This window comes from Numenius arquata, chromosome 1 (assembly GCF_964106895.1).
Source record: "Numenius arquata chromosome 1, bNumArq3.hap1.1, whole genome shotgun sequence".
Classification (NCBI taxonomy): Eukaryota; Metazoa; Chordata; class Aves; order Charadriiformes; family Scolopacidae; genus Numenius; species Numenius arquata.
The window spans coordinates 50,297,013-50,324,972 of NC_133576.1; the positions used below are offsets into that span (position 1 = coordinate 50,297,013).

The following is a 27,960-nucleotide window of genomic DNA, read 5'->3' on the forward strand; positions in this document are numbered from 1 at the left end:
ATTTAACATATATTTGTGTGTACTAATACTAATTGTGTGTGTACGTTTATAATGGCAAGGCCAAACAGAATTCAACAGAATTTTAAGATAACCAAAGGATACATAAGGAAATAGCTCAACTACTAGCGGTTTACTAGTAACAAAGATGGGGACAAGCTCTAAATAAACACAGAACAACCTTACAGGACAGAGTAACAAGGCAGTTAAATTACAGAAGTATTCAATGCAAATGCATGAAAAGTGATACCCATGGAGGACTTCTGACTTCGTATAAAATAGTAACTTTTGAGCTGACTGTTACTGTTCAGAAGGAAGATCTTGGAGTTATGAAAAGAAATATCAAGAATATGTCAGCTCAGTACTTGGTAAAGATCAGAAAGGAATTATTAGAGAAGGACCTAGTGAAGGACACAGAGACCCTCTGTATGAACCAGAACGTGTTCAAAGATAAGCTACAAAAGTTACTATTTTATACGAAGTCAGAAAGCTACAAAGATAATAAAAGGTTACTCGGTTTCAAAGATATAAACGATGCACAAGTAAAAATTTTTGGAAAGCAGCTGTGTTAGAATGATGACAATCTACCATGACAATGGTATCGTTTATTCTTTTTTCAGGGTACTTGAAATGTACTTGTTCTTGAAAACAGTGGAAGTAAAAACACTATAATAAAAATTAAGGAAGGGTCCTCAGCTGTTCTGAGCTGAAATTTGACAGATGGGGAGAGAAAGAGCTTGGTTCCTTCCATTAACTACCTGATGGTAGTTCTGGTGCAGTGCAGGAATTCACATAGTCCTATATTGATGGGCAGTGTCATAACAGAAAATTAAACATAGCCTGCTGTATACCTACTTTTTTTTTCTTTTTTTTTTTTCTTTTTTTTTTTTTTTACATCTAACTTCTGTTTGAAAGCAGATGCATTCCCTGGAATTCTGCTTCATGGTAACTGTTGTTTTTTTACTGACTTGGAGAAGAAAACTGGGAATATGCAGAGGGCTTCCAGTGTGTGAAAAAAGGACTTTCAAATGGTCTTGCTGAATGACGGATTAATACTATTCAGTCTTCACAGTAATAAGCATTAAATCAAAATTTATGCCATCTGCAGGGGTTAAGTGTGGAAAGTACAACATGAAGATGGTGTGTGAAATTCTGGAGACAATTTGGATGACTATATAAGCAAAATATATTAGAAATGTATTCGTAGCAATCCAATGTAATTTAAACATAGACAAAAAGCAGGGAGTGAGGGAGAAGCCCTCCCACCTTCTGTGAAAGCTTGATCTGATGTTTAGTAGTCAAATACTAATGGTGAGATCTGTATATAGATGTAAGAGCTGTAAAGAAACTATTTCAATTGCAAGTGACTCGGTCACACCACTTCTTTACTGCATATTTTCTACAACAAATTTTTTTATTAATTTTTCCACTGAATTCTCACACTTTTTTTCATAGATTCCCAGCACCGAATTTTCTGTTTGTGTAGCCCTGTTGAAATCCAAACACCATGCACTCTCCTTGCATAAAATTACGTTACCGACATATAACACTATTCAGCTTGTGTTCAAGGTCACTTCTACTTCAGACAGACTAATAGGATATCCTAATGTGGTTAAGTTATTTATTTTTATTTGAATAATTGTGCAGGTAATTACTAAGGCAATAAGCTCATGTTGGCAGAAACTGATATGTGAAATATTTATTCATTACTAATAGAGCAACCAAACCAAACTGCTGCCATATGAATGATGCTGCAAGACAATTCAGCATTGCTACTGAGACAGAGATTCATTTTTAAAGCCAGATAATGACTTTATGTTTGTATGCCTTATCTTCTTTAGTTAACAAAGACTGAGTGTGTTTGGTTTGCTTTTGAACATCTGGGGCTAATCGATAAGCAAAATATACCCTATTTTTACTTTTCAAGGACTGATTCACTTATGACTCAATATATTGGATCTAAAAAACACTGTTGCCTGAAGAACTTCAAGCTAATATTGCAAGTGACTATAATCCCCTATAATGCTGAAAGTGATTTACATCCTGTCCAGCAAACTTAAAATAGGTCAGCTAGACTTCTTGAGACTATGCTTGCAAAAACCTGTATAAAACACTCTTGTTAGATGGCCTTCACTCTAGATTCAATTTTTATTCTTGGGGACTGTGTCTTAATTTCTTTTAGGACTCCCCTCAAGGTTACCCTTTGTTTCTTTCAAAGAGCACAGATGCATCATTTGACATAATTTTTCTGTTTTGTTCTCCTTTAAAGAGGGGAAGAAATTTTTCAGGCCCCATCTGCACATGATTGCTTTGAAGGTTGCTAAGAGAGCTGTTTTTACAAGTTCTGAGGCACTATGTGTCTGCAGTGATAACCTAAAGAGAGAAAGAAAACCTCCTTGGTATAGTTTGTGGTTTTGGAATACAGTTGATCAAAGATGAAGATCCCTTTATGGCTAAAAGGTTAAATATTTGTAGCCATTTGCTTTAAAAACATGCTGTGAAATACTACTAGACTTTGCAGAAGAATTACTTCTAGCTTGGAGGGTATTAAAAATTCCTGGGCCCAAAATGAACACTTTGAATGTTAGAAAAGGTTTTTCTAGTTTAAATCTAAACACTAATCCACTCTGATTCCAAACAAAAAAAGCATAGATTAATACATTAGCAATTTGATGCAAAATGTGCAGAGATGCAACCATTATAACACCAAGAATTAGGTTAAATTTTAAAGTAATTTAAACAAGAAGGAATTTTAAGGTTAAAATTTTCTAGCTTTTAACTTTTTAACTTTACTCTGCAGTAACATTTCTCAATAATTAGACACTATAAATGGGCCAAAAAAAAAAGAGCTAACATATTTCTGCCTTTCTGAACAGGCCCTTTTCCGTGAGCGGCAACTTATAAGCTAATTGATGAATTTGCTTCTACATTTTAAATAAATATACGCTGTAGTAAAAGTACTATAATTTTTGAAAGGTTTCATTCTATTTATCTCCTGTAGCACAACTACTGACTACAACAGTTGTTGCCTCGACAACAAAACTCTACTTGGTTTTAACCATAAAACTCTAACCAACATCTTAGTAACTGTGTATATGACTAATGTCATTAAATACATGAAATATATTATTTAAAGGAAAAGTGCCAATGTCTTTAAATATAGCTTTATAACATTCAACATCAAAGAACGAGCTATAGTCATAAGCAGCTCTTTGAACCCCTCCAGCTTTCCTGATATTTGATCATGTCTCAATGCAACCTTTCCCTTACTATGACATTTTATATGGATAATATGCAATGTTACCATTTCCTGCATTTATCATTGATCTTTGTTAAATTGTAAACAGATTTATGCAGTACCCCGTATCATAAAACTTAAATGTTATACTTAATCATAAAAATAACTAAAAATCTATAAAAACCTGTAGAGATTTTAATAAAAAATTCAGCCCATAGAAGTTTTTTCTTTTCTCTTTCATCCTGGTAGTGCCTAACAGCAGATTTTATTGTTTGTTTTTATTTTCCTTGACAGCTGTCAACATTTCACAGGCTCAGAAATAATTAAACAGTTGGTTATTTTCCTGAGATTTCCTATTTAGCAATTAACTGTCAGACACTTTCTATAGAGACCAAAGCCTCCAGCTTTATTGACTATGATCTGATAGCAGAGCTAGAACTTTCTATGTCCTCAGACCTATTTATACACTGTGATTTTAAACCATCTATTTCTTCCACAGAGGAATAGAAAACCCGTAATCTTTCAGTGAAAAACAAACAATGGAAAAACAAAAAACAAAACAACCCCCACAAAACACAACAGCAAAAATTAAGATATTTTTATATTACAGATACATAAAATTTCAACTTTCACGTGTCTTTTAAAAATATGCATATATAGATTTTCACACTCACAGACATGTAAGTTTTAAGGATAAATTTGAAACTCAGGTTCACAGATGTAAATGTATAGTATGTCTGCCCCTTTTTGTAAAGCCGCCTAATGCTTACCTCCATCAGTAACTCTTTCCTACCAAAGCAAAGGAAGCAGCCTCCTCCACATTGTGGCATTTGCCTTGACTGAATTGATAAGTATTCTGCAATGCCAGTGACTGTCAGGGACCTACTTAGTGAACAGGATTAGGTTTTTGAGTCAGCTGTGGTGTACTGGAGAAATATCTTACATTAAATGATGGTATTTTACCTCTTATAAGATTATTGTGAAGATTTTTTTGTTACATTTGTTGTGTGAATTGAACAGGGTCAGGGCAGAGACTTGACTATAGGTGAGCATGCAGGATGGGGTCTGTTCCCAGTAGGCGATACAAAGAAAAAAATTAAAGCAGCACCCATTTATATCTGAGAAAATCATCACAACTGTAAAGGTGCTATATCCCAGCATTTGGCTCTGTGGTTCTGCTCCCACTGCCAAAGTAATTCCTCTCGTGTACCGCTGCATTCACATCTTGGTTTGATATCATCCATTCATTCACCTAAACTGTTCAGGGTTTTTGGAAAAGATGTACTTTCACCTCACTAGGAAGATACAAATATCACACAGGTTTCTCAGGCTGTAATCAAATTCTCTCTGAAGACAATGAAAGGAGAATGTTTTGCAAGTATGTGTGTACGTACATACTTTGTGTGCACATAAAGATATCACGAGCATGCATATATATTTTCCTGACTTCATATTTTTTTTCAAATCTAGCCATAAAAATTCAGTCAGACTCAGGCAAGGATTTATTGTAATTCTTTCTTGACTTTATCTGATTTAATATTTGATCAATGAGTTTGGGAATGTTTTCATTTTTCCAGTTGCATTTTAAAACAGGATTTTGATGTACATAATTTCTGCTGGTATCAGCACAGGGATGACAATTTTTCAATCACCACATATTTGTCATACGATTTTAAGACTTTTTGTGAGTTTCCATGCAGTGATAACTGCTTGATTGCATGCATGCAAGCAGCTCCTGAGGCTGGCAGCAAATTTATCTATACTTAAGCAAGTGCCTAGATGCAAATAATAGTTAGGTTGGGTCAGCATTTAACAAAAGTTCAAAGCTTTAAGTATTCCTGTAAAAATAGTTTTTCAGAGGGACTTAGCACCAAATTTGTGTCCAGTATACTGAATTTTCCAGAAAGTGCGGGCATTTATTTTAATGACTAAAACGAATGGAACTTTCTCAGTGTCTTATTTTAAATGGTGAGCTTTTCTGAACATCAGGACACTGCAGCCCTCAGTATGAATTGACTTTGTATGTAGGGTAGCCCTACCAGTTATCCAAAGAGATCTGTAAAGGCAGAGGTTTTCTTCCATGCTTCCGGAAGGATGCCCTTACCCATGAGCTGTAGAAATCTACTTACCTTGTTTCTGATCTAATGTGTGTTTCAGTCTACTGTATAGTGATGTGAAGGGGAAGGTGGAGAGTGAGTGTACTTAGCCAGGCTTACAAATTAGTAGTAAGGATTGCCAAGGTAAATGGAAGCTGTGGTTTTTAACCCCGCTGCTTTGAACAGGCTGAGAACATTGTAGTATAAAATCTCAAATCAGATGAATCATTTAAATAGCAAGTCTCAGTACTGTACTGTGAAGTTACAGTTTTAATGGTTCATTTGGTAGGGTAATAATACCTTAGTGGCTCAGGTGCTTCCATTAACACTGATAGCGTGGGTCTGATATGTAAAGCTGCTCACTTCCACAGCAGGTTCCTGGAACTGGCAGTGATACAAGGTTATCTGATCACCTGTTTTGAAATAGCACAAAGCAGCTTACAAATACAAATATAGTAAATACTGTTTGGATCCCTGTCCTTTAACTAACTCAAAGAGCTAGCAAGAATGCTCACAAGAAATAATCTTTTTCATTTCTTAAATGTGAAACTCTATAAGAAACTGAGCTCCGTGAAGAAGGTACAGATATATCAAATATTCTCACTGAATTCCTGAGAGATGTTTTTGTTCAAGACAAGAGTTTCATAATAGGTATGAAATCAAATTAAAGTATAGCTGGCTCGCCAAAGAGAAAGAGTGTGATTTGACTTGAAAAATGGCAGGACACCTAACAATGTTATTTAAAGAGTGCTTGCTTGCTTTCTCTCCTCCTTTGATTCATGTCAAAGAAAGGTAGTCACTTTATTCTGTGGTCAGCAGTATGACTGGGCTTGTACAGAGAAAAACTGTATTGCGCTTGAGATTATTGGTAATTATTATGTGCTTTGTATAAAGCAGAAACTCTGCTAGGCAGAAGCTCTAGTCTAAGTAAAATATGAGTCTGCAAGTGAACACAGTGACAGATGGAAGAAAGTACCAGGTAATTTATTACCTGGTAAATACCATATTAAGCTGTTACAAATAATAGTTAAAGCTAACTCGTTTATGTCTAGTGTTTAAACATACGTATGTTTTAAGGACAACTTGGAAGGAGAATTTATTGTTCTGATTTGGTAAACCATAAAGTGAGCTCCTTTGAAAGGAAAGCATCCTTCTCAAAAAATGGATTGTGTAAAAGGTGATGGTAGGCAATCCACTGTGGCACTGGTGGTGGAGTAGAAGCAAGAGTCTCAGCTTCCTAGGTTAAAAGAGACTATGGTTAGGGTGATAATAGATTGGGCAAGTCTACAAACAACACGAGACAAGGATCCGGCCCTTTTTTTTCCAGAATAGGTATTGCCTCTGTTCCAGACAGCTATTTATACCTCATATAAGAGAGCTCCTTCTCAAGAGAGTCTTTATCCCTCTCACTTACTGAAGTGGATTGTCTCAGATGGCATTGTGATGACAGTAACCCTATTCTCAGTAAACAAAATCCCTTGAACTATATAAGATCAGGAAGGACTGCTATGCCTCAGAATGAAAGACTGCACTATCAGGATGGTTTTACTATGCGGCTTTGCCAACTTTCACTTTGTATAGAAATCCTCAATGCATGCATTGGTTTTTCAGGGTCCTAGAATTTTTAGAACTTGTCTATGCTATCTGAGGTTTTGTTTGTTTCTTACTAAAAAGAACGGAATGGGTGGCAAAAAGATGCGCAACTTATCATACAAAAAGGTGGATGAGCACAAGTCAGGAGTACTATTTTTGATTCTTAGCCTACATTTTTGGAAAAAAAAACATGGGTAAAAATGTATTATATGCTTTATTACTGTGAATATTGATAACATTGTCATTGTTTTCAGGCTGTGAGAAGACAAAAGAGTCTTGAACAGAGTATTCAGTCTGCCCAGGAGACTGACAAAACCCTCCGCTTAATCCAAGAGTCTCTTGCTGTTATTGACAAACAGCTAACTGCTTACATTGCAGACAGAGTTGATGCAGCACAGGTCCCTCAGGAAGCACAGGTAAGTTATATACAGGTTAAACTGATGTGTTTACTGGTGTTCTCAAATTAGCCAAAGAGTGTTTGGTTGTCCCTCTGCCTCATATTAATAATGGGCACTTGCAACATGATCAGTGTGAAAGAGCAAGTAAATTTTAGGTAGGATTACTCTGAGAAGTTCAAGCTAATCGACTAGTAGAGTCATATTTTCCTTCTAATTTATATTATATACCTGTCCAGGTGTAAAGGACTATAAATGTCATGGAATACTACACAGTAATTTTAAAATGACAAAGATCTTTCTTTCCTTTAAAACTTGTCTTTCCTTTAAAAATAAAGGTTTTCATGTCTTTTGAGTTTAAATGTAGATAGAAGTTCCTTTTGGTTACGTTTTGTGTGTGTGTTTGCAAGTACATGCAGATCTTTTTTGTGTGTGTATGAATTAAAAAAGTTATATTTAGAAAACAGGATCGTATTTGCATTGTCTTATTCTGAAACAGATTCTAATTTATTTGCTTCTAACTCACCTCACTATAAGAATAGGATCAGATTCAGACGAATTATTGTTTCAGTTTGAATTCTAAACTATGTTAGTTATCAGTTGACTCTCTTGAATTATTTTACCCCTTGCCTGAAATATGAATAATGTAAATAATTCTGTTCTGAAATAGGATACAAATCAGCATTTGTTAAAGATGTATCAGTTTAATTTCTCATCTTGTAATTATATAGCTAATACATAAGAAAAATTTATATGAAAGTGTTCTTTTCTTCTGGTGTATTTGGACCCTTAACGTTGTAGCAATTTTTGATTGTGCTTCATATATCCCATGGATGCATCCGGTTTATGTGTGTCGTCAGGTACAATATTGGCAATGATTACAGGCTGTGCAAAAGGAAGTAATTCAGAACCTCATCAACTGAAGCAGCACAAAACTCAACCAACCTTAATTAGCACGCTTTCATGGGAAAATTTCAGCTCAGTGCTTTTGCAGAACTTGTTTTTTGTTCTTGAGATTGTATTGCCTGATGTCAAGTTTACCTGATTACACTATATCCACTGTGGGAAAACTAGCATAGAGGCTGCTGAGTTTTTCCCTTTCATGTTTTTATTTTAAGATGCCAGTGAGACCTGATGAAAAAAACTTAATTAAGAACTGAACAAATTTAATGCAAATATTGAAGTTCTCTGAAGTTCAGTTGTGAAGCTCTTTAAAATCCTTAGAGGGAAAGGGAATAAACAACAAATTTTATGCGGGTAAATATACTGAGTCATTCCTTTAGTGAATGCCCATGCCAACCGGTGGCAGAATAGGCACATACTGAATGGCCATATCTCCTGTGGAGCTTCTGCTGGCACAGTTCTTTTGTAGAGCTAAAAAGAGTTCATTCATGTAAGATACCCTACAATAGCATCTGCACAGCTGGAATGGGAATCTTTCAGTCAGTGATGTTGGTTTCTGGGCAAGAGTCAGTTTATCCATGCTGAGGGATTTAGCACACTGTTTAGCAATATGTGTTGCATTTCTAGAAAAACATACGGGAGAATTTATAATCAGAAAACTGTTGAGGGTTTGGGAGCTCTGTGTGTTTGCTTCAAAAATTCAGATCTGTTTAGAGCATTAATAGGAGGAATAATCTTTGTTTCAGCTGATTGGAAATGAATGTGAAAAAAGGAAATTTTATTTAGCTCCTCTTTTTAAGTGAAATGATCAGTTCAGTTTATTCAGAAAGCAAACAGACAGAAAGGGGAGTTAAGTATGTGCTGGTCAGGTTCTCCTTTGGATCATTTATGAATGTAAATTCTGTGTGCTTCTTACTCCACCATGTGGCACTGGGAATTTAATGCTAGAGAACCACTGCCACCCAACTCATTTTGAGTACAACTAAAGATGCTGTATTCAGCCAAAACGCTCTTAACAGCAACGGCATAAATAAATCAGGTCAGATTCCTCAAGGTGTAATGAAGAAAAAAGCTTTAATGAGGTGAAGTCTAAAACAATATTCCAGAAGGAAAGATTATTTGTTTGTGTGCTTGGTCTCATGATTCCAACTGAAGGCTTTAATTTCTCTACATTTACCAAGAAAATACAAGGAATGAAGTTGTGATCACAGGAATTTTCCAGTTGCTGACTTTTTTTCAAGTACTCTCTAACTGACAGGAAGAAGATATATCTGTACTGAAAATATTACATTTATATGACAAAATATTTTTTAGATCATTATTTGTAGTTTTGTAATTAAATAACTTCTGATGGAAGAGAGAATCTCCACTTTGTACTTCTGTTTACTCTGAGCGATTACATGAGGGGGTTTATATTATGGTACAGAAAATACACTTATTTCGTTTCTCAGCTGCATGTGAACAATCACTTGTCTGTTGTTCTCCCTGTAGACTTATGTAAAATGCAATGTGGAGAATAAATGAACAATATTGTGTTTCTGAGAAAAGAAAAAGTAACTCACTTCGCCTTTTCAATAAACTCATTGAAGAGTTTCAGTTCTGTAGTGATAAGTACTACATGCCTGACTATTTTCTAAGTGAAGATGGTTAATAATCTGTTTTTAAAATACCGTTGTGCTATGTCCAAAAAACTTAATGGAAGAGTTGTTCAGTTGTGCAATGTGTTGCTTGACAAGAATAATGCCATGCTTCATTGCCTTCAGACTAATATTTTGGGACAAAGAATTCACACTTGTCTACTTACTAAAATGTCTAATATTAAAGCTATTTACATTTCCTTTTCCTCTGCTGGAAATTGTGAAAATTATTTTGTTCAGCCATGTGTAGATCAGTGGTCAAAGGGGGAATAGTTGATAGTGTTATTCGAAAGGGTAAGCTTACATTTTGTTACATATTAAGTTAGAGTATCTGTGCAGATTTCTGTACTATACAGATTCCCACACTACACTTCTCCATAACAGCTGAACACTGCATTTTAACTGTGTTTTAACTGCACAAACTGCATTTGTCGCGTCTTGTTCAGTCTTGCCTTGTCAATCATGTCCTATTCGCTAATGATTTGTTCTTCTCATTTGGACTCTTCAGTGAATCTTCCTTGAAGAGTAGTGTCCAAAACTAAGTATGCTGTTCTTGTTGAGACTTACCTGCATGTCATTCCTGCTGTAACATCATCTTCTATGTGTATTATATGCCTTTCTTCTTTTTTTTGCAAGGGTGTGGTATCATTGGCACATATTCTTTTTGTGCTTTTAAAGGTGGGTACTTCAATTTCATTTTTCTAATCTTCTGGTACTTTGTTTATCCTTTCAGAGTTTTCAAAGGTAACCACTAACAGTTCTGAAATTGTTTCAGATATATTTTTTTATGTCTGTTAATTTCTTGCAACTAATTGTATTGTATTATACAATGAGGTCTGGCAACATGAAATTAAGATGTCTTGGAGAATAATGTGCTCTATATTATACATCTCCTGTGACCTTGCCCCATTCCTTAAATAGCAGAACCAACGTTCTTCTTCCTTCTTAAGGAGCAAATAAAAGGGATGAGAAGTTTCTCCCAGTTCTGGGGTGGAAAATGGTATCCCTGATCTGCCATGAGAAAACAGTTTCACCAGTATGTTTTCCAGACTGTCTTTCAAATCTTTTTTCAACTTGCTGATACTACATCAACTGCAACTGTCAGCTGTTTTTGTAGTGTAGTCCTTTCAGTGGTACTCATACTAAAATCTGTTTGCACATTAGATGTGCACTCCCTCTAATCTTGTCTTTTCAACCATTATTCCACAATATTAGTTTTATGTACATCATGGGTTTGTATTTTTACCTTTGATTATAAATAAATCACTTTAATTAAATACACAAGGTTGGGGGTTTTGGTTTGAGGGTTTTTTTTCCTTCCAAAAATATTCTCCATTATTATGATTTTGCTGAATATTGCATTTCTTTGGGTTTTCTTTGTAACTATGATGACTGATTTTCTAATTATGGTAGCAGGTATTAATAGGAAGTGACATATAATCAAGCCTTCTAGTTCAATTTTCTGTTGCAAATAATGTTACAGAGTTAATGAGACAAGTAGTCGTGTTGGTTTTTTTGGCCTTCCTTTCCCTGATTTGAGATAGGAAAGCTTTTTCCACGAACTGGCTACACTGCCAATTCTCTGCATTTTGCTGTTAATATAGCAAGACTCTCTGCTTTTCACTTTTCACTTTTCACCTTTTTAAAATTAAGACCAGTATTTAAGAGAAATAATGTATTGAATACCCTTGGGACTGAAATCTTCTTGTTCTAGAAGTGGTCCTCATGAGAATAGGCACAATCAGGCAATGATTGTGCCTTTGGTCTTGTAAACGTAATTAGGTTTTATATATATTTATAGTTTATGTGATATATACATATATAAAAAAATTTTTTTTGCAAATTAATAAACTTCCTGAAAACATGCCAGTGATGGAAAATAAGAATCCTTCATCTGTGGGACGCAATAATTTATGCACAGTTGTATTTATTAGTTACATACACTACGTTATATTGTGATGTTCTAGAAATGAAATGAAGACAGTTTTAACTCCTTATTAAGAGATAAAATAGACGGGAACCACTGAGCAAAAGAAAATTAATGGGGTTTTGTAGATGTTCAGAAGAACTCAATGTGATAAATTCATGAGTCAAAACCATCAAAAAAGTCAAAATAGTCATGTCAAAATTGAACCAAAAGGGGCATCATAGACAGGTGTTAACTCTCATATCTGTTCAGGACTGGTTTAATCTTTCTGCCTGTGAACAGCAATGTCAAATACCAAAAAAAATCTTTTATTCCTATAATCCTTACTAACTTTTCTTTTAAGCTTTACTGTAATGTCTTTGTTCTCTCTAATTCTGCATTTTAAAGTCAGAATAGGTGATGCTTCATCTCTTTCCTGCAGAGCAATTTTAAAAAGATAGGACAATCTCCATGCAATGTCCCATAATACGTAACTGTTAGAGCACTACTCTTATCTGTACTGCTCTGTGCTGACCTATTCAGATAAGAACTGTTCAATTATATGCTTTCCAGAGTGACTCTGAGGTTAAACAAAGTAAACTGGAAAATACAGCCAAAAATCAGTTAATTGATGAGGTGCAGAAGCAAACAATTGAAATACTGGGTGTGATATAGTATATTTTTCTAACATTCAGACTTACTTCTTCCTTGTATATACAGTTCTGAGACTTCCAAAACATCAAGACATTATTTGACTTTAGGAACTAACTAGTGCTGGGTCACCACCACCAATTTGGTCTATGTGCTGCACAGGAAAAGGAAGATGATCCTGTTACAATTCTAGTAAAGGAGGAAATTTTAAACTTAGACAAGGGGAAAATAAATACTGCCAAATCAACCATTAAACAGACCTTCTCCCCTTGATTGCATTGTCCTTTTAATAGACCATCTTTGCTTTCTCAAAACTAAAACACCATACTTAAACAAATTCTATTACTTGCCCCGAATACTGCTGGCCGTTCAGTAAATAGCCTTGACAAGGAGAACTCAAAATATGAAAAATAGAAAACAAAAATATGATTTTTTTTCATCTAAATCAACATCTTTCTGTCAGTCATTTTGCTTTTACAAATGATTTGCTTCAGAAAAAGATTTTATTTCTCTAAATAGCATTGGATAGTTTAGGCACATAAATATATTTTTGCAATTAAATTTAGTAATAACTTAATAGTTTCTGTGTTTTTGTTAGTCTTTTTCTCTTAAGACTTACTTAAATAGCAGTGAAAAACTGCTTTCAACATAATGTTGTAATATACAAGATGTTATAATGTTATAAAAGTCATTATAACCATGTAATATCCCTATAAAGTAGACAGCATACAATGTATACAGCTTTGTACTTAGTAACCTAGGAAAATGTGATTAAAAATGCCTATTCATTTTTACTTATAATCAAACTTTAAAGAATCAAATTGTAATTTAAAAAACCTTTTTATTGGCATAATTCTTTGTAGTCTTTTAAACTACACAGTTTTCTTATTTTACAAGTTACTGTAGTGTAAGATAAATGCATGTGCATATATTTAAACTTAGTCTTTAGAGTATCTGAGAAATGCTTATATACCATAGGAAAAAAAAAAAAAAAAAAAAAAAGATTAAATCTAAAAGCACTTTTTCATGCAGAAGTAATGCCCTCAAATACTTTTCCTGGTGGGAACATACCTTGTCTTTATTTCACAGGGTAATTGTTCTCAGTAGTAGTTGTCTAGTAATTCTGCTAATAACCGTTTCTCATTTTCTAACAATTTAAAAATAAAAATATGTGAATCACTCTAAATTATGTTGTTTCAATATACTTTATGGGGATTATTTTCCATTACATTGCACTAGCCAACACTGCTTAAGTTAATTGTTTCTTCTAAGGTTGATTTATGGTGAACCAACAATGCTGGTATTTCTCATGTGATGATTTGATTGCACATTGGCTTTGCAGAAAGAGATAACCAGAAATGTGTGTTAGAAAATGGATGAAGGTAGTATATTAATAACCTACATGTCAGTATGCATTTAGCATATCTACAAATACTGAACATATATTCTGGTCAGTAATATGCCACAAACTGTATACTGTTTTAGATATAACACTGCTCTATGAGATGAAGATGTTGTTATACATACAGGATACTTTGATCAGTTTTCTCTCAATTTGCCTGATGACACTGTGAAAATTATAAGAAATAAGAATAGTGAAGCAAATCACTTTTATATTTGTATTTCTCTTTTCTATGATTTATTTTTCATTTCCTTCCCAATGAAAATAGTTGTTTTCGTTCAGAAGAAAGAAATCTATATTTTTTTGCCTACAATTTAATCACAATTTCCTTAGCAAGCTTATGTCATTAGTGTCACAATGTCAGAGTTATATATGTTTGAGCAGGAGAAGAAGGGTTTATTATGATTGAGAGAAACTAAACTGAATAATTTACAGGGTGGTGAACAAGAAATTATTTGAATAATTTCCTCTGATGATCTGATATATAGTGTAGTTGTAGTACTTCTATTTAATATCTTTCATATCGACTGTTCCAAATAATACTAGCAACATAAACATTTCCTTCAAACCCTGATGATTACTGTCTTTGTTTTTCAATAGAAAATACAATCTGAATTGACAAGCCATGAGATTAGTTTGGAAGAAACGAAGAAACGAAACCGGGGTAAAGATGCTGCCAAAAGAGTGCTTTCCCAAATTGACGTGGCACAGGTGTGCAAATTTTTTCTTCATTTTTTCTTCACTTATGCAAACAAACAGCATGAGTAGTATTACTACTATGATATGAAGTGTTCTTAAGGTACCTCTTCTGCTTTAGCTGCTCCTTTCTAGGCAGGGAATTAGAGTGGATAAAGCATACCATCCATATCGTCTTACGGCTCTTTTTTCTATTACAGCCTTCCTATTTAGTTGACAACGGTTCTAGGGTACACCAAGCTGATGTAACCAACTGATAGGGACACTATGTAAAGGGGTGTTTTGCATGTGCTGCAGTTGCAAGAAAAAAAACTGAAGTGAGGCTTTTTGGTATACCTTTTGAGGTATTTGAAAATACTTGCAGTTAAAAGAATGTTAAAATATTTGGAAATATTTGGTAGAATTGCATTTGATAGACAAATAGGGGCTGAGCAGTGCATTGCAGCCATCAGTTTAAAATGTTATCTAATGCGTCTAGCTTAATAGACATAGAGAAACCTGTGTGAAATTCAAGAAGACTTAATTAACAATTAGGAACAATATACATTTTTACTCCGTAATCTATGATGGGTTCTTGACTGTTTTGTTGCTTTTGTTTTTGGCACTAGTGCCAAAGTTCCTCAGCTGCAAAACAAATTGTCATAATTCATTAGGAAAAACAAAGAATTTTGTTAACAGTAAACAAGACCATCTTTTTCTTTATCTCTGTCAAATATTTCTAGGGATCTTAGGTTCAGGGATCTTACGTTTTATTATGGGTAGGATTAATGGCTTTTTTTAAGAGTTAATTAATTTGACATGAGCAAGTTGAATTTTTTTTTTAAAAAATGTTTTCTATAATCTATAGGACTAGCTTTTCTTTGTTGAGAATATTTATTTTGCCTCATTTTTCTGTCTTCCTTCACACGAACTCACCTTCTGATGGTCTCCATGGCAGCTGTGATGTTGCCTGTATTTCATCAGTGAAATGCAGGCATCAGATGACTTTGTATCTAATGTTTATGAATTCAACAGCATGTAAGGGAACACTACCCTTTCTAGGTGCCTTTTTTTTTTTTAATTATTTTTTTCCTCAATCCATCTTTGTGCAGATATCTTTTCTTCAAAAGACTTCTCTAGATGACCATATGCATCAGTTTGAGCTTTGACAAATTGGTGGGGTCATTTTGAGAATCTGTTTAGGTTATATCAGATAAAATATGAACAAAAAATAGCAAATTGACATGCGTAATATAAATAACCACCAAAAAGGCTAGAAGCTGAATCTTTTGTTCCAAATCCTTTGTTCCAAATATTTTTGGCTATATTTGAATTTAGGCCAGTGAACCCTCTTGAATTCTTTTCCATCATTGTGCAGTACTGGTAAGGGTAAATCACATTTCACAAGATTCATTCTTCACTTACTTTTTTCCTGCGTTCTTACTTAAATACTGCATACATTTCTTTTTTTTTTTTTTTTTGTAAGTAGTATTTCTAATTTGACATACATTTGTTCTAATATTAGTTCAATTACTTAGAAAGTAAACAATGTTTTGTAAGAAAATAAGTGAATGCAATGAGGTTGTGAAACAGCTGTTAGGTGACCAAATTTAGCCTTGCTTTTTGGATTACTGTGGGTTGAGAGTTAAGGTCTAATTTTTAAATTTAAGGGGAAAAGGACAACTAGCAAAATAAAAATCTATTTCTGCCATAGTGATTTAAGACCTAGTTAGTCCTAGCAGACTAACAATTGTTACATGAAAGTGGAATCTTGTCTGACAACAGACTAGTTTTGGAAATTCAATTGTAAATTCTTTGCAGGAAGAAATTATACAGCAGACTAATGGAATAAAAAATGAATGGTACTGACTTTCCTCTTCTCCCGTCAGTTGTTGCTGTGCTTTTTATCTATGCCAGCCAGGTTTGCCTACCGGCCATGAAGCTTGAGTATTGCCATCAATTAAACATTCAGCTGACTAGACATTTTAAGTAATTAAGAATCCTGGTGTTACTTCTCACCAAAGATCCATTTAGCCCAAAACGGTATCTTCAGTAGTAGCCAGAAGACACTGATGAAGGTCATAATACCTGTAAGGTGATTCACCTGTAAGGTGAATATTTAGTGATTCCCAGTGATTTGCAGATAAGTAACTTCTGGGTCAGAGATACTTAAAAGCTCATGTCTAAATGCTTTCTGAAGTCTTGTAAATTACTGGAATCTTCATTTATCAGCTAGTTACACAATTTACCTGAATGCCATGTGAAGTTGTCCTTCCTTTTGTTCATTTTGGTTTCCCTATATAAGAGTTGAACTTGGTTTCACCTTCTTCATGAATTGTGAGAAACAATTAGCAATCATTTGCTAGTCAGCTTTTTGCATACCAATAATTTTACTCATCCTCAGTTGTCTCTTTTCCAGACTGACTAGTATGTTAAATCGTGCTGAGACCATTAGATATATAGCTTTGATTGTCCTGTCATTCTTTATGCATTTTCTATTTTCACAATGTTTTTTGGGATGATGTAATCAAAGCAACGTAAATTACTCAGGCTTTATACAATTACTTTTACACTGTGACAGGTATTATCTTTTTTGTTCTTTATTCTCCAAATCAATTCAAATATCCATTTTGCCTCTTTGCCTGCTTTTAAGTATCGAGTTGATTTTTTTTAAATGTTGGGTGTAAATATGACTGTATAATATAACTTTTATCATGATCTATTATAACTCCAGTGTGAGTGCTAATCAGTGATTTAGAACCCACTTGTATATTAAGCTTAGGGGTTTTTTTGTGTTGTGAATTACTTAATTTTTAGAGGAATTAATTATAATTTGCTTGGGTTTTTCCTACGGATCCTCAGTGCACAGCAGTCCTTCAGTGACTCTTCACAAATGGCTTTAATTTTTCTCTACCACTAATACTGTCATTCTCTTTTCTAGATCATTTTTAATGTATTGGCAAACAAACTGTAACAGATAGTGATATGGCATTACAAGCTTCCCACAGGACTTGATCTTCATCAAGTTGAAGTGTAACAAGAGGTTGAAAAACTAATTAAGTATGAATTTAGTGTATGCAAACACACTGAAGAAAAATAAGACCACTTATTCCTACCCTTTGTTTACTATTTTTATTCAATTGTTCACTTAGTTAGCTAGGAAAAGACTTCCTTTCTTACCCCTTCAGATCTCGGTTTCATTAAGAGTATTTGATGAGGAAAGTTGTTAGAAGGAGCTGCTGTATATCTCAATAGTTTTCTGTGTTACCCTGAATTGTCTTCTGCTCATGATTCCTGCCTCCTTCACAGAAATCTGATAAATGTGGGAAGCGTTTGTACTAATGCCTATGTACAGGCTAATTCTATTCCTTATTACACTTTTTCTCAAGTTTCTCAAGTACAGACAACACTGTATTGGTATAAAGTGTCCAGGATTTGAAGATAAAAATTCAAAAGTGTGTTTGCAGATGCTGAGTTCCTGTTTGATTAGTTATCCATTTCTTAGTGACATACATTATTTTCTTTTTTTTTTTCAAATAGTAGGAAAACTTATTCTACTAGTACTTTGCTCTGTACTTCTACAGAGAAATTAGTTCTTATTCAAGTAGATAATTAAAATGCCCTTTCTTTGCTTTATTTTCAATTATTTTCCCTCCTGCTGAGCTAGAGATCATGTGAGCAAGCAATATAATTAATGCACAAAGATAACAAATTGTGAAAATTGTGAAATTAGAAGCCATGCTTGTCTTAGATTTTTCTGCCTTCAAATTGTTTTCTTTTTACTCTAGGTTTTTAAATTGAAATAGAGATCAATTTCATACTCTAAATCTCAGTTTTTTTGGTAGACATACTTACTGGCCCAGCCACTTTATTTGGGTTTCTTTGAGGAACGAAAAGATTCAATCTTCATACCAAGAAACAGCAACACAGTAGAGCTGATGAGCATCCACTCTGGAAGGTGAATCTGTTATGCTCAAGCCATTAAACCTCTGTTTTCACCCCATCCCCCCAACTTTTTGCATATTGGAAAATACAAGAACTCTCCCTTTCTTCAGTTGAGTATATGGGCTCTTCTTTCACTGGCTCTGCTGCATCCAGTGCACTGGATGATACAAGAATTTTTTTCCTCCTGTGAAGACCAAGATTCTCTGCTGCTGGTATTTTCCCCAAAAGTTTTAAATTCTTTAAATAAGAAATTGCTTATTGATAATGGATTCTAAGTATACTGAAACCTCTAAGTCTAAGTCTTCAGTGTTGATCTAATTTCACATTTACTACTCACCCATACTTACTTTTCAGAAAAAGCTACAGGATGTCTCCATGAAGTTTCGCTTATTTCAGAAGCCAGCAAACTTTGAACAGCGCCTACAAGAATGTAAAAGAATTTTGGATGAAGTGAAATTGCAGGTGCCCAAGTTGGAGACGAAGAGTGTTGAGCAGGAAGTAGTACAGTCACAGTTGGATCATTGCATGGTGAATATATAAAGATACTGTCTTTCTATTTGTTTTCTGCCTGTTCTGCCTTTCAAATTTAGTGTTTTCAATGACAATATTTTTGGGCATATATTAGAAAAGATTCTGAGAAAGATTTAAGAGCAAAGTTTCACAATGAAAGTTTTAGGAACCTTTTTTGCTTAAGTTCAGCTTTTTTCAAGGAGTGGAGAATAGAGAAGGGGTTGATCCTTGTCCTACTTCTCTTGTTTGCATATGAAGTTAGAAGGACATTGTACACTCAAAGTTGTATTCAATTTCAAAATTTCCCAGGATATAATAACACAGCGAAATAGATTTAACAGTTTTATAGTAGCTTTTTCCTTTCTATATGTTGTTGTCATCTTCTGTCATGGTAAAGACCTCTCAGAGGCATGAGATGTTAATTAAATGAGTGAAAAATTTTGAAAATTTGGATTTATGTGGTGAAACCTAAAAATTACAGAATGTTGTCCTGAATTCAGGATGAGAAACAAAGTATCAGTTACTCACAAAATTGAAAAAAAAAAAAAAAAAAATTAAAACATCTAAACATTCTCATTTTGGTAAACTTTCCAAACAATGATGATGTACTTTCAGTATGTGAGAAGTTAGGATCCTTTGCTAATTCCCCCTTCTCATCTCTCATATGAGTTTATCTCCCTGGATTAACTCTATTTTCCACAATATGCTACTGTCATGGAACTCCATGATATGACCAAGAGATGTTGCAGTGCACAAGTCTATTCTAGCCAGGAAACACAAAACATAAAGGAAACCCATAGATTACAGCTTCCATGAGATGGGACACTGTGACTTTCTGACAGTTCAAGAACAAAAGATGACTTGAATATGTCCTAAAGAATATGAGCAAAATTTTTAATATCCTTGTAATGCTGTACCCCTTTACTGTTGAAGGGAAATAAAGGTAAAGATGAACATCCTGTGCTTGATGGTAATAAAATGGACATTAAGTGAGATTTTAACAGCAAAAATCAGGACAATCAGATCCTTTTCTTCAGCTGATTCTTTTTTTTTCTGGAGCAGTGGCATGCCTGAAGGTGGGGTGGTTTGTTTTTTTTCCCTCAACCTCTTTCAGATCTAAATGGAAGAATTTAAATTAGAAAATAAGCATGGAACAAGTCAATGTTGCTTCTTTACATCTTGGTTTCTTCTTAAATGCAATTACCCTTAAATTCACATTCTTATCAGAATGACATGGTAATTAGAAGTCCTGTACTGAATTAAAGAATCTTCACTCAGCTAGCTTTTGCAGCTATGTCATATTCTGTGGAAGACTTACAGTGTTTTTAGAGCATCTTTATCTGCAAAGAATCTCATAATGTTTCTATTTTAAAAATCTAGTCATAGTATCCCATCAGATGTTAGCCAATGTATATCATACAACAGCTTCCTAATTTGTTCACAGGTTTTCAGTGATGAAGAAAGTACCTAGAAAGCAGTTGTACTATATACATACTACCTTTAAGAAAAGAAAATAATAACCATGTTAGCAACTGGCTTGGTAATTAACTTTAGATTATGGAGAAAATACACTTGGGTCTTCTTTGTTTTCAGATCTGCTGGTAAAAAAGTCTTGTCTTTGCTATCCAGATATACTAGGCATAGATTTTACATTGCAGGAGATACTGCTACTAAAAGAAACACTTTAAAAATTACAGATTAAAAAATTACAGTGTGATTTATATTGAAGTTCTATCTAAGTATACAGGACAGTAAGTTTACTTTCGAGTGCATGGTGGCAAAATGCTGGAACACAGAATTAAGCTAGATGTCTCAACAATAAAGCTTCTTAACAGCTTCATGTTTGCCATTCTTCACATATCTGTGTGGTAACAGACCCTGTATTTCTCTGTGGAGTCTTTTCCACTGTGGAGTTTAGTGGAATTTCCAAACCATGGAAGAATTTATTCTTAGATTTAAAAGAAAAATAAATTCAATTTCTGCTTTACTTACATGAATGTTAATTGGGCATTTATTTGGCTGTTAAATGGTTTGAGTTACCAAGTCATACATTTAGATGATACCAGCTTTCTGAATATGGAGATAAAGATCACTTTTGTTTTTCTTAGTATCACACATAATATTAGTGAAAGTGTTGTGCTTAAAGATTGCCTGCATACTGTCACTTACTAAACAGCTGTTTATCCCTTGTATTTTGCTTAGTCATTGAAATAGTGCAGGGAAATGCAGTGAACTATATAATATATTTTGGCTTAACATCATCATGCTACTTTTTCATGGTTTTTTTAATTTATTTTTTATTTTTTATTTATTTAACGGTTACACTTAGTAATTGTAGGGGAAATCCTCAATCCTACCAGTCTCTTGATTTAGTAGTATGAAAAACTGTCAGATTTTTAGATGAGTTTAGTGGCTATTTGTAGTTTAAATACATCCAACAAGCTGCATGGGTTGACAGAAGACATCTGTTGTTTTAAATACTGCATTATCTAAATCAGTTTGAAAGCAACCTTTGTCATATCTTAAAACAATTAATGATGGCATGTGCATTATCATCTATAACATTTCTACCATTGGTTTTGGTGACAAGTCTTTGAAGCTGATATTAGTAAAGATAGGCTGTTCTGAATCTGTTAATTTGAATTCTGATTTTAAAAACAATGAGTTTTTCTTATAAACTTTTTTTTTTTTTTAATACAGGCACACACTCAGAGTGAGTTTTCTCTATCCTTAGGTCACATACCATGATACCTCTGAACTCCTTTAGCTTTCAAATGAAAGTGGAAGGTGCACAGAGTCATGCACACTGGTGTTTTTATACGGCAAACAATGCAAAGACTTCTAGTGTGTCTTTATAATACCTTCAATAGACTTTTCTGTTTTACTTATTTTAATGATGGCGTTTCACTTCCATATTTCTATTTGATTAGAAATTATATAAAAGCCTGAGTGAGGTGAAGTCTGAAGTGGAAACAGTGATAAAAACTGGGAGGCAGATTGTTCAAAAGCAACAGACAGAGAACCCAAAAGAACTGGATGAAAGGCTTACGGCTTTGAAGTTGCAGTATAATGACTTGGGTGCAAAGGTAAGCTCAGTTTTCAATACAAAGCTATACCGTTTTTTAAGTGGTAAGGTGAAGAATAATCTTGGTATGGTAAGTAAATTGTTTTTTTTATTGGTTCCTTTCAAGACCGCCACATATTCTAAACAGTGGGATAGAAAGAATGGAGGCAAAGGCAATCATCAAGATGTCTTTTCAGTTGCTCCGAGAAAAAATAACCTTCTAGAAAAACATAAAATTCCTTTATTACAATTTAAAATTTTACTTTCTTAATGTTTTAACATGCTTTTTTTCTAGTAGTTCATTGTTTTTCTTGGGGTCGGGGGGGGGTTGATTTTTTTCAATGCCTCAAACAGTCATTTGTTTCAAAACACAGGTACTTAGATTTTTTTCTTTTTTGTGATGTTTTCACATTTTACTTAAAGAGCTACTTCATAAAAGAGAATTCTACTTTTTCATTTCCTTCTGCCTCTGACTGTACAGATCTTTAAGTATATAACTTCCATTTGTTGCTGTTCAAAAATTTGTTGACCAAAAATTCTTGCTACTGCAGCTTTCCTCAGGAGGCATTTGTGTACCACTCTGCTTTGCTGCTTCTGCACTCTTGACTACATATGTCTTCAGTTATTGTCGTAACTGTTCCTTGGATTAAATGTCATGTACTACAACCCCAACTTACCTTTTCACTGTATCTTAATATATAGGCCACATAGAATATTGTTTAATTATCAGTATGTGGAATAACTGTTCCGTTGTTATACATCTCAGATACCAGCGAACCCTTGTTTAGTCATTTGTCATTGTCCATTCCGTAGGGATTATCAAATTTATTCGTGTTGGGCAAAAGGAAATCATCACCCTTTGAGCTCTGAAATGAGGAATGCATTGCCTTGGAATATAACTTTTTTTTTGTTTAAAATCTGATATTTATACAGTACTCAGTTTGACCACTTGGTGAATGTCAGCATATGATTATACTTTTCCAATATTCTTTTACATAATCTCAGCTTCATCTCCATAAAAGACAAATAGTTCTTAAAATGTGGCAGACTTTTATGTTATGATGCCAATGAAAAGTTATTTATATGTAACTAACCTTGTAGAATCGATCCCTGTTAACTTCCCAAGCACTGTCATTCCTTGTGTAAAATTTGCATCTATACATCATTTATTTCTTTATCGATTCCTATACACTTAAATACTATTACACTTCCCAACAGGAAAATGTTTTCTTTACTCATTTTTTTCTAAAAGCCAACTGAACAGACAGTAGAAAAGACAGACCACTAACCAATATTAACAAGACTGTGATTGAAAAAAAAAAAAAAAAAATGTCAATCCCTAAAGACCTTTTATTCTGGGTCTGCATTACCTATGGAGTGTACTGCCTGCTCCTGAAGTACAATGCTCTACAAGGACCTTAGAGCTCTGAAGAGAGTTGTGGCATTGTGCTAAAGAAGACCACACAAATAATTCAACTAACAACTGTCTTTCATTGATCTGTTTTCTTCCTCTTGCCCTCATTAGAACTATCCACAGAACTTCTAAAAACTGTAGGATTAAGGTAAATTCGGCGCTGTAACTGGCTGGATGAAGATTGTGAATGACAGATATAGCTGTCTGTTTAGTTCTAAAATTTATACACTTCAAATATACAAAACAGGACAGAATGCAAATTCTTTATTTTGTCAGATTATAAATTATTAAAACCATAATTTATTACTAGCTAGGAAAATGAGCCCATGGTAATACTGAGAGTCAGTATGTGGTTTAAACACATAATGATAACTAAACTCCACTGACTATAGTACAATAAAACAAGAAGAGTTATGTTACTTTTGACAGAGATAATATTCCTTTGGGAACCTGCTAGAAAATAAAGGTATTAAGAGACATCAATCCTTTGAATGTCAAGAACATGTAGAGTCTGCTTCATTAAGGTGTGGATAGCTATCATTTGAGATTAGATAATATATTTGGTTTTTCCATTATTTTAGAAAGGACTGTAACATTTATTTCTACGTTATGTTTAACGTAACAGCAGACAGGTGCCATTGTTATAGGAAACTTCTCTTAACTAATGAAGAGGTGAAAATATGCCATTAGGAAGCCATTAGTGATCTGAAGTGAGTCATATTGCAAATTAATGTGTCTCAAAAATCTGCAAGTGCTTTGTTTAGCTTTGTTGTCCTAGATGTAATTTCTCACATTTACTTTTACATAGCATGGTAGTTAACAGTTTTAGAGAGAGTCACAAAAGCCTAGAGATATAGAGCTGGAAGAATCAGCTAGCCATTATCAGCCCTAATTGATTGCATTGAGTCAAAGTCTTTTTAAGAGAAAACTGATAATGGTTATAACTAATAGTAAGTCTCAGGACTGAAATGTATAGTCTCAGGGAAAAGCACATCCCCAAGCATAGATTCATTTGTGTGATTTCATATGTAGTGCTTTGGGAGGTCCCTCCATATTTAAAACAATCTACAAGCACATTTCTAAGCATATGGAATTTAAGGTTTAATTTAAACATGTTGAACAATGCTGAAGTGTAGTGCTCTCAAATGGACAGGAAAATTATTATAATTTCTGATAATTTCTGTACATACTCTATTTTTATATATATATTAGGTATCATAATTTTAGACACTCTAAGCCTAGAAAATCTTCCCCTTAAGAAGAAGGGGAAAGTGTGAGAGTGTTTTTGTGGGTTTTTTTCTTCTTTTTCTTCTTCTTTTTTTTTTTTTTTTTTTTTTTATATACACATCCAGATAGAAATACCCAGGAATAGTCCTAATTGCTTAGGTAGCATCAGACTTTAAACCTTGCTTTGATCTGGGAATGAGTTTTGTCTGTTCAGACAAATCAAATTCTGCCCTTCATTTTTAACCAAATATGCTTTAAAAGCATGAATGGTAATTTTGAAACTTTAGCCATGGTCTCAGTGTGAATAGGTTTGAGATGAAATTGCAAGAAAACACAATGTCATTTGAATATCATGGTGTAGTGGTTGGATTTATGATACATATCTTATGCCTGTGCTTGCTTATGCATTCACTTGCCCGTATTCTCTCTCTCTCTTACACAAGCACATATGCATATATACACAGAAACAACTATATTACAACTTAGGTAGTTTGTTAGTTGTGAGTGGCTGTGTGTAGGGTCTGTAGTATATTTGTGGCAAACCTCTGTATCTTAATTCATCAGTACAGGGAGCTGGACTCTAAAAGTGGCAGTAATAATGTTCTTTCTGCTCTCCTAAGGGCATTGTATGCAGTAGGGGCTATTACAAGGTCAGATTTCTCCTCACAAGCCCACTGCTGCACAGGAGTTTTTGCCTCTAAGAGGTTGTAAAATACCTTTCTCTTGCTTTAAACACCTGCTTTTCTCATTTCACTTTTATTTATTACATCCAAGAATTCTTGCGAGTAAACTATTTAACGTATCTAAAATAGCTTTAAAATGTCGAAAAAAATTTATGGAGATGGTATGTTCGATATTACTTTATGATATAGAGAGCCTTTAGAGGGCACTGTTTCCTATTTTTCTTTAAAAATACATCTTTACATTTGAAGTACAAACAGAAACTGATTAATCAGTAACCTCTGGATATATGCAACGTATACGCAAATACTGTAGTATTATTGATATTATATACAGAATTTAGAGATGTATATAGCAACATAACTATTCTTTCTGTGTTTGGGCATGTATGAGTAACTTCATTTTATAGTGTACCAGGTATTTAGAATTCTTACACAGGCAGTCACGCCTAGGATAGTCACTTTGCATTTTATTGCTGCTAAGTACCTGCAAATAGTTATTTATAATGACTAATAATACTCTTCAGAAGAAGATACAAAAAATGTGTAAATTCCTCACTCGTGTGTGAATGGGACTCTAAAAAGCTGAGTTTTGTGGTCCTTCGCAGGGATTAGCATATTCATTGAAGAAGAAATGTTCTGAGATTTTAGTAGTAAGCCTTTACAGAGTGATAATATACCATCAGGGACACTTTATTGCTTATTCCCTGGGCAAATCTGATCTGTTTACTCAGGGATAGCAAAAGGCATCCCTGTAACATCCTAGTACATTTTAAAACCTCCATCTCTCCTTGGCAGTAGAGCTAGGAGTCAATTTGATCATTGCACCACTGTTTGTACTCAGTGTCAATGCCCAAAATAGTTTTAGTAGATGCTGATACCAGTTTTGGATACCAGACACTAGTGCAGACAATTTTTTTTTTCTATTTAAAACTGCTTAAATAAAAATCAGTGGCTATAATATCACTTGATTACTAATTGACATGCAAGGTAATTAGTAATTTCTTTTAAATATTAGTGACCTATGGAACACTTTTAATCCACCTTCTTTGATTGGGCTTTTTTAAAGTTCAGGACAACATGATTTATTAATTTGTATTTTCTAACTACTAGTTGCCTAATGTCTATTGTGGTGTAGGTTCCCATGTGAGATCTCTTAATTTATGCTTCTGCCTTCTCTACTAAGTATGTGGAACATTGTCTCTCTCTCCCTAAATACGCTCACGGGTTTGCAGGGAAGATTGTATTTCCTCTATTCCTCCAGGTTACACCAAAATGTTTACTGGTTACACCAGTGTAAGACAGTCAAGAGAACATAAATACTCAGCCTTCTTTCCAGGTACTGTGTAATGTAAGTACATTACAAAGTTCCATGTAAGTTCTTAACTTCACAAATGAAACAGAGATTGTCCACAGTACTTCACATCCAAAACATTCAGCAAATTGAAAACTTAAAGTTAACTATGCTGCCCTAGTTTGACATTGTTCAGTGACTTTTGTGTTTCAAGATTTTGCTGTTTCTTTGTCAGATAATGTTTTGTCTTCTATTTAGTGTAGCTATATAGAAAAAACCTTGAGGATTCAATATCACTATATGGTCATCTATATGAAAATGTACTCTTTGAAGGGTTTTGACATCTGTGTCTCAAGGAAAGCCTGTAAATTCAATTGTTCCAAATTAGTTTTTATGCATGATTTCAAAATGGAGGAGGAGGTTTGCATAGGTCTACTGCTAGTTCAAACTCAATGTATCTTTATGCACATATTTTTCTTGTAGGTGTTTGCATTCTAGCAGCAAAATTACGGCTATTGAGACGGCTAAAGCAAGACATAACTATATGAAAAGTGCAACTTGGTTTGTGAAATTGCAAGTTAAGCTTTTATAGAAAAGTTTTGCATAGAAAATGGTATATAAAAATCATTAAACCTGTTTAACTGAAGGGTTAAGAAACATGTTTTCTTTCTGCAGGTGACAGAAAAAAAGCAAGAGTTAGAGAAATGCTTGAAATTGTCCCGGAAGCTACGAAAAGAAATTAATGCTATGACAGAATGGCTTGCAGCGACAGATGCGGAATTGACAAAGAGATCAGCTGTGCAGGGGGTGCCTAGCAATTTGGATGCTGAAATTGCCTGGGGCAAGGTAACAATGGAACACACAGCATACCTTTATATATCTCAGTTTATGCATATTACAGAAGGATACATTTATTTCTTGAAGAAATCTATGGCATTTTAATTAGTGGAACTTTGTAACTGTTAAGGCATTATCTCACCCTAACGTTAATGCTCAGAAAAGTTTAAATTATCTTGTCTCTGCATATATCAATAGCACAGTTCACCTTTGTATTGCAGTAATCTTCACTGAGATCCAGCCAGTATCCATGTAAATAGAGATCCCTTTCTCTCTCATCCCATTCTACTCATGATTAGAAAAGTATTAAACAGTAAAACAGCTCCAGTGGATGAAAGATTAAGGATGTCAGAACTCTATATATTCCACATGTTCAGATAGCAGCCAGTGGGTGGGATATTTGTTTTCTTACCCTTTTTGGATTATACCTCCTTCATTTTCATTCTGGAGGCTGCTTACTTCCATGAGACTTCACCTTGAACTATTATTTTAGGTT

At 34.1% G+C, this 27,960-nt stretch overlaps 1 protein-coding gene across 2 annotated transcripts in view; it reads left to right on the forward strand.

The window, feature by feature from the left end:
• The window catches only part of DMD (dystrophin), a 1,192,402-nt gene that overhangs the window by 480,706 nt on the left and 683,736 nt on the right, over window positions 1-27,960 (forward strand). For both annotated transcript variants that reach the window (XM_074159135.1, XM_074159144.1), the window contains exons 30-34: window positions 7,179-7,340; window positions 14,419-14,529; window positions 18,793-18,966; window positions 21,879-22,034; window positions 27,303-27,473. In XM_074159135.1, the coding sequence (XP_074015236.1) occupies window positions 7,179-7,340; window positions 14,419-14,529; window positions 18,793-18,966; window positions 21,879-22,034; window positions 27,303-27,473 (774 nt within the window). The remainder of the gene's footprint in view (window positions 1-7,178; window positions 7,341-14,418; window positions 14,530-18,792; window positions 18,967-21,878; window positions 22,035-27,302; window positions 27,474-27,960) is intronic.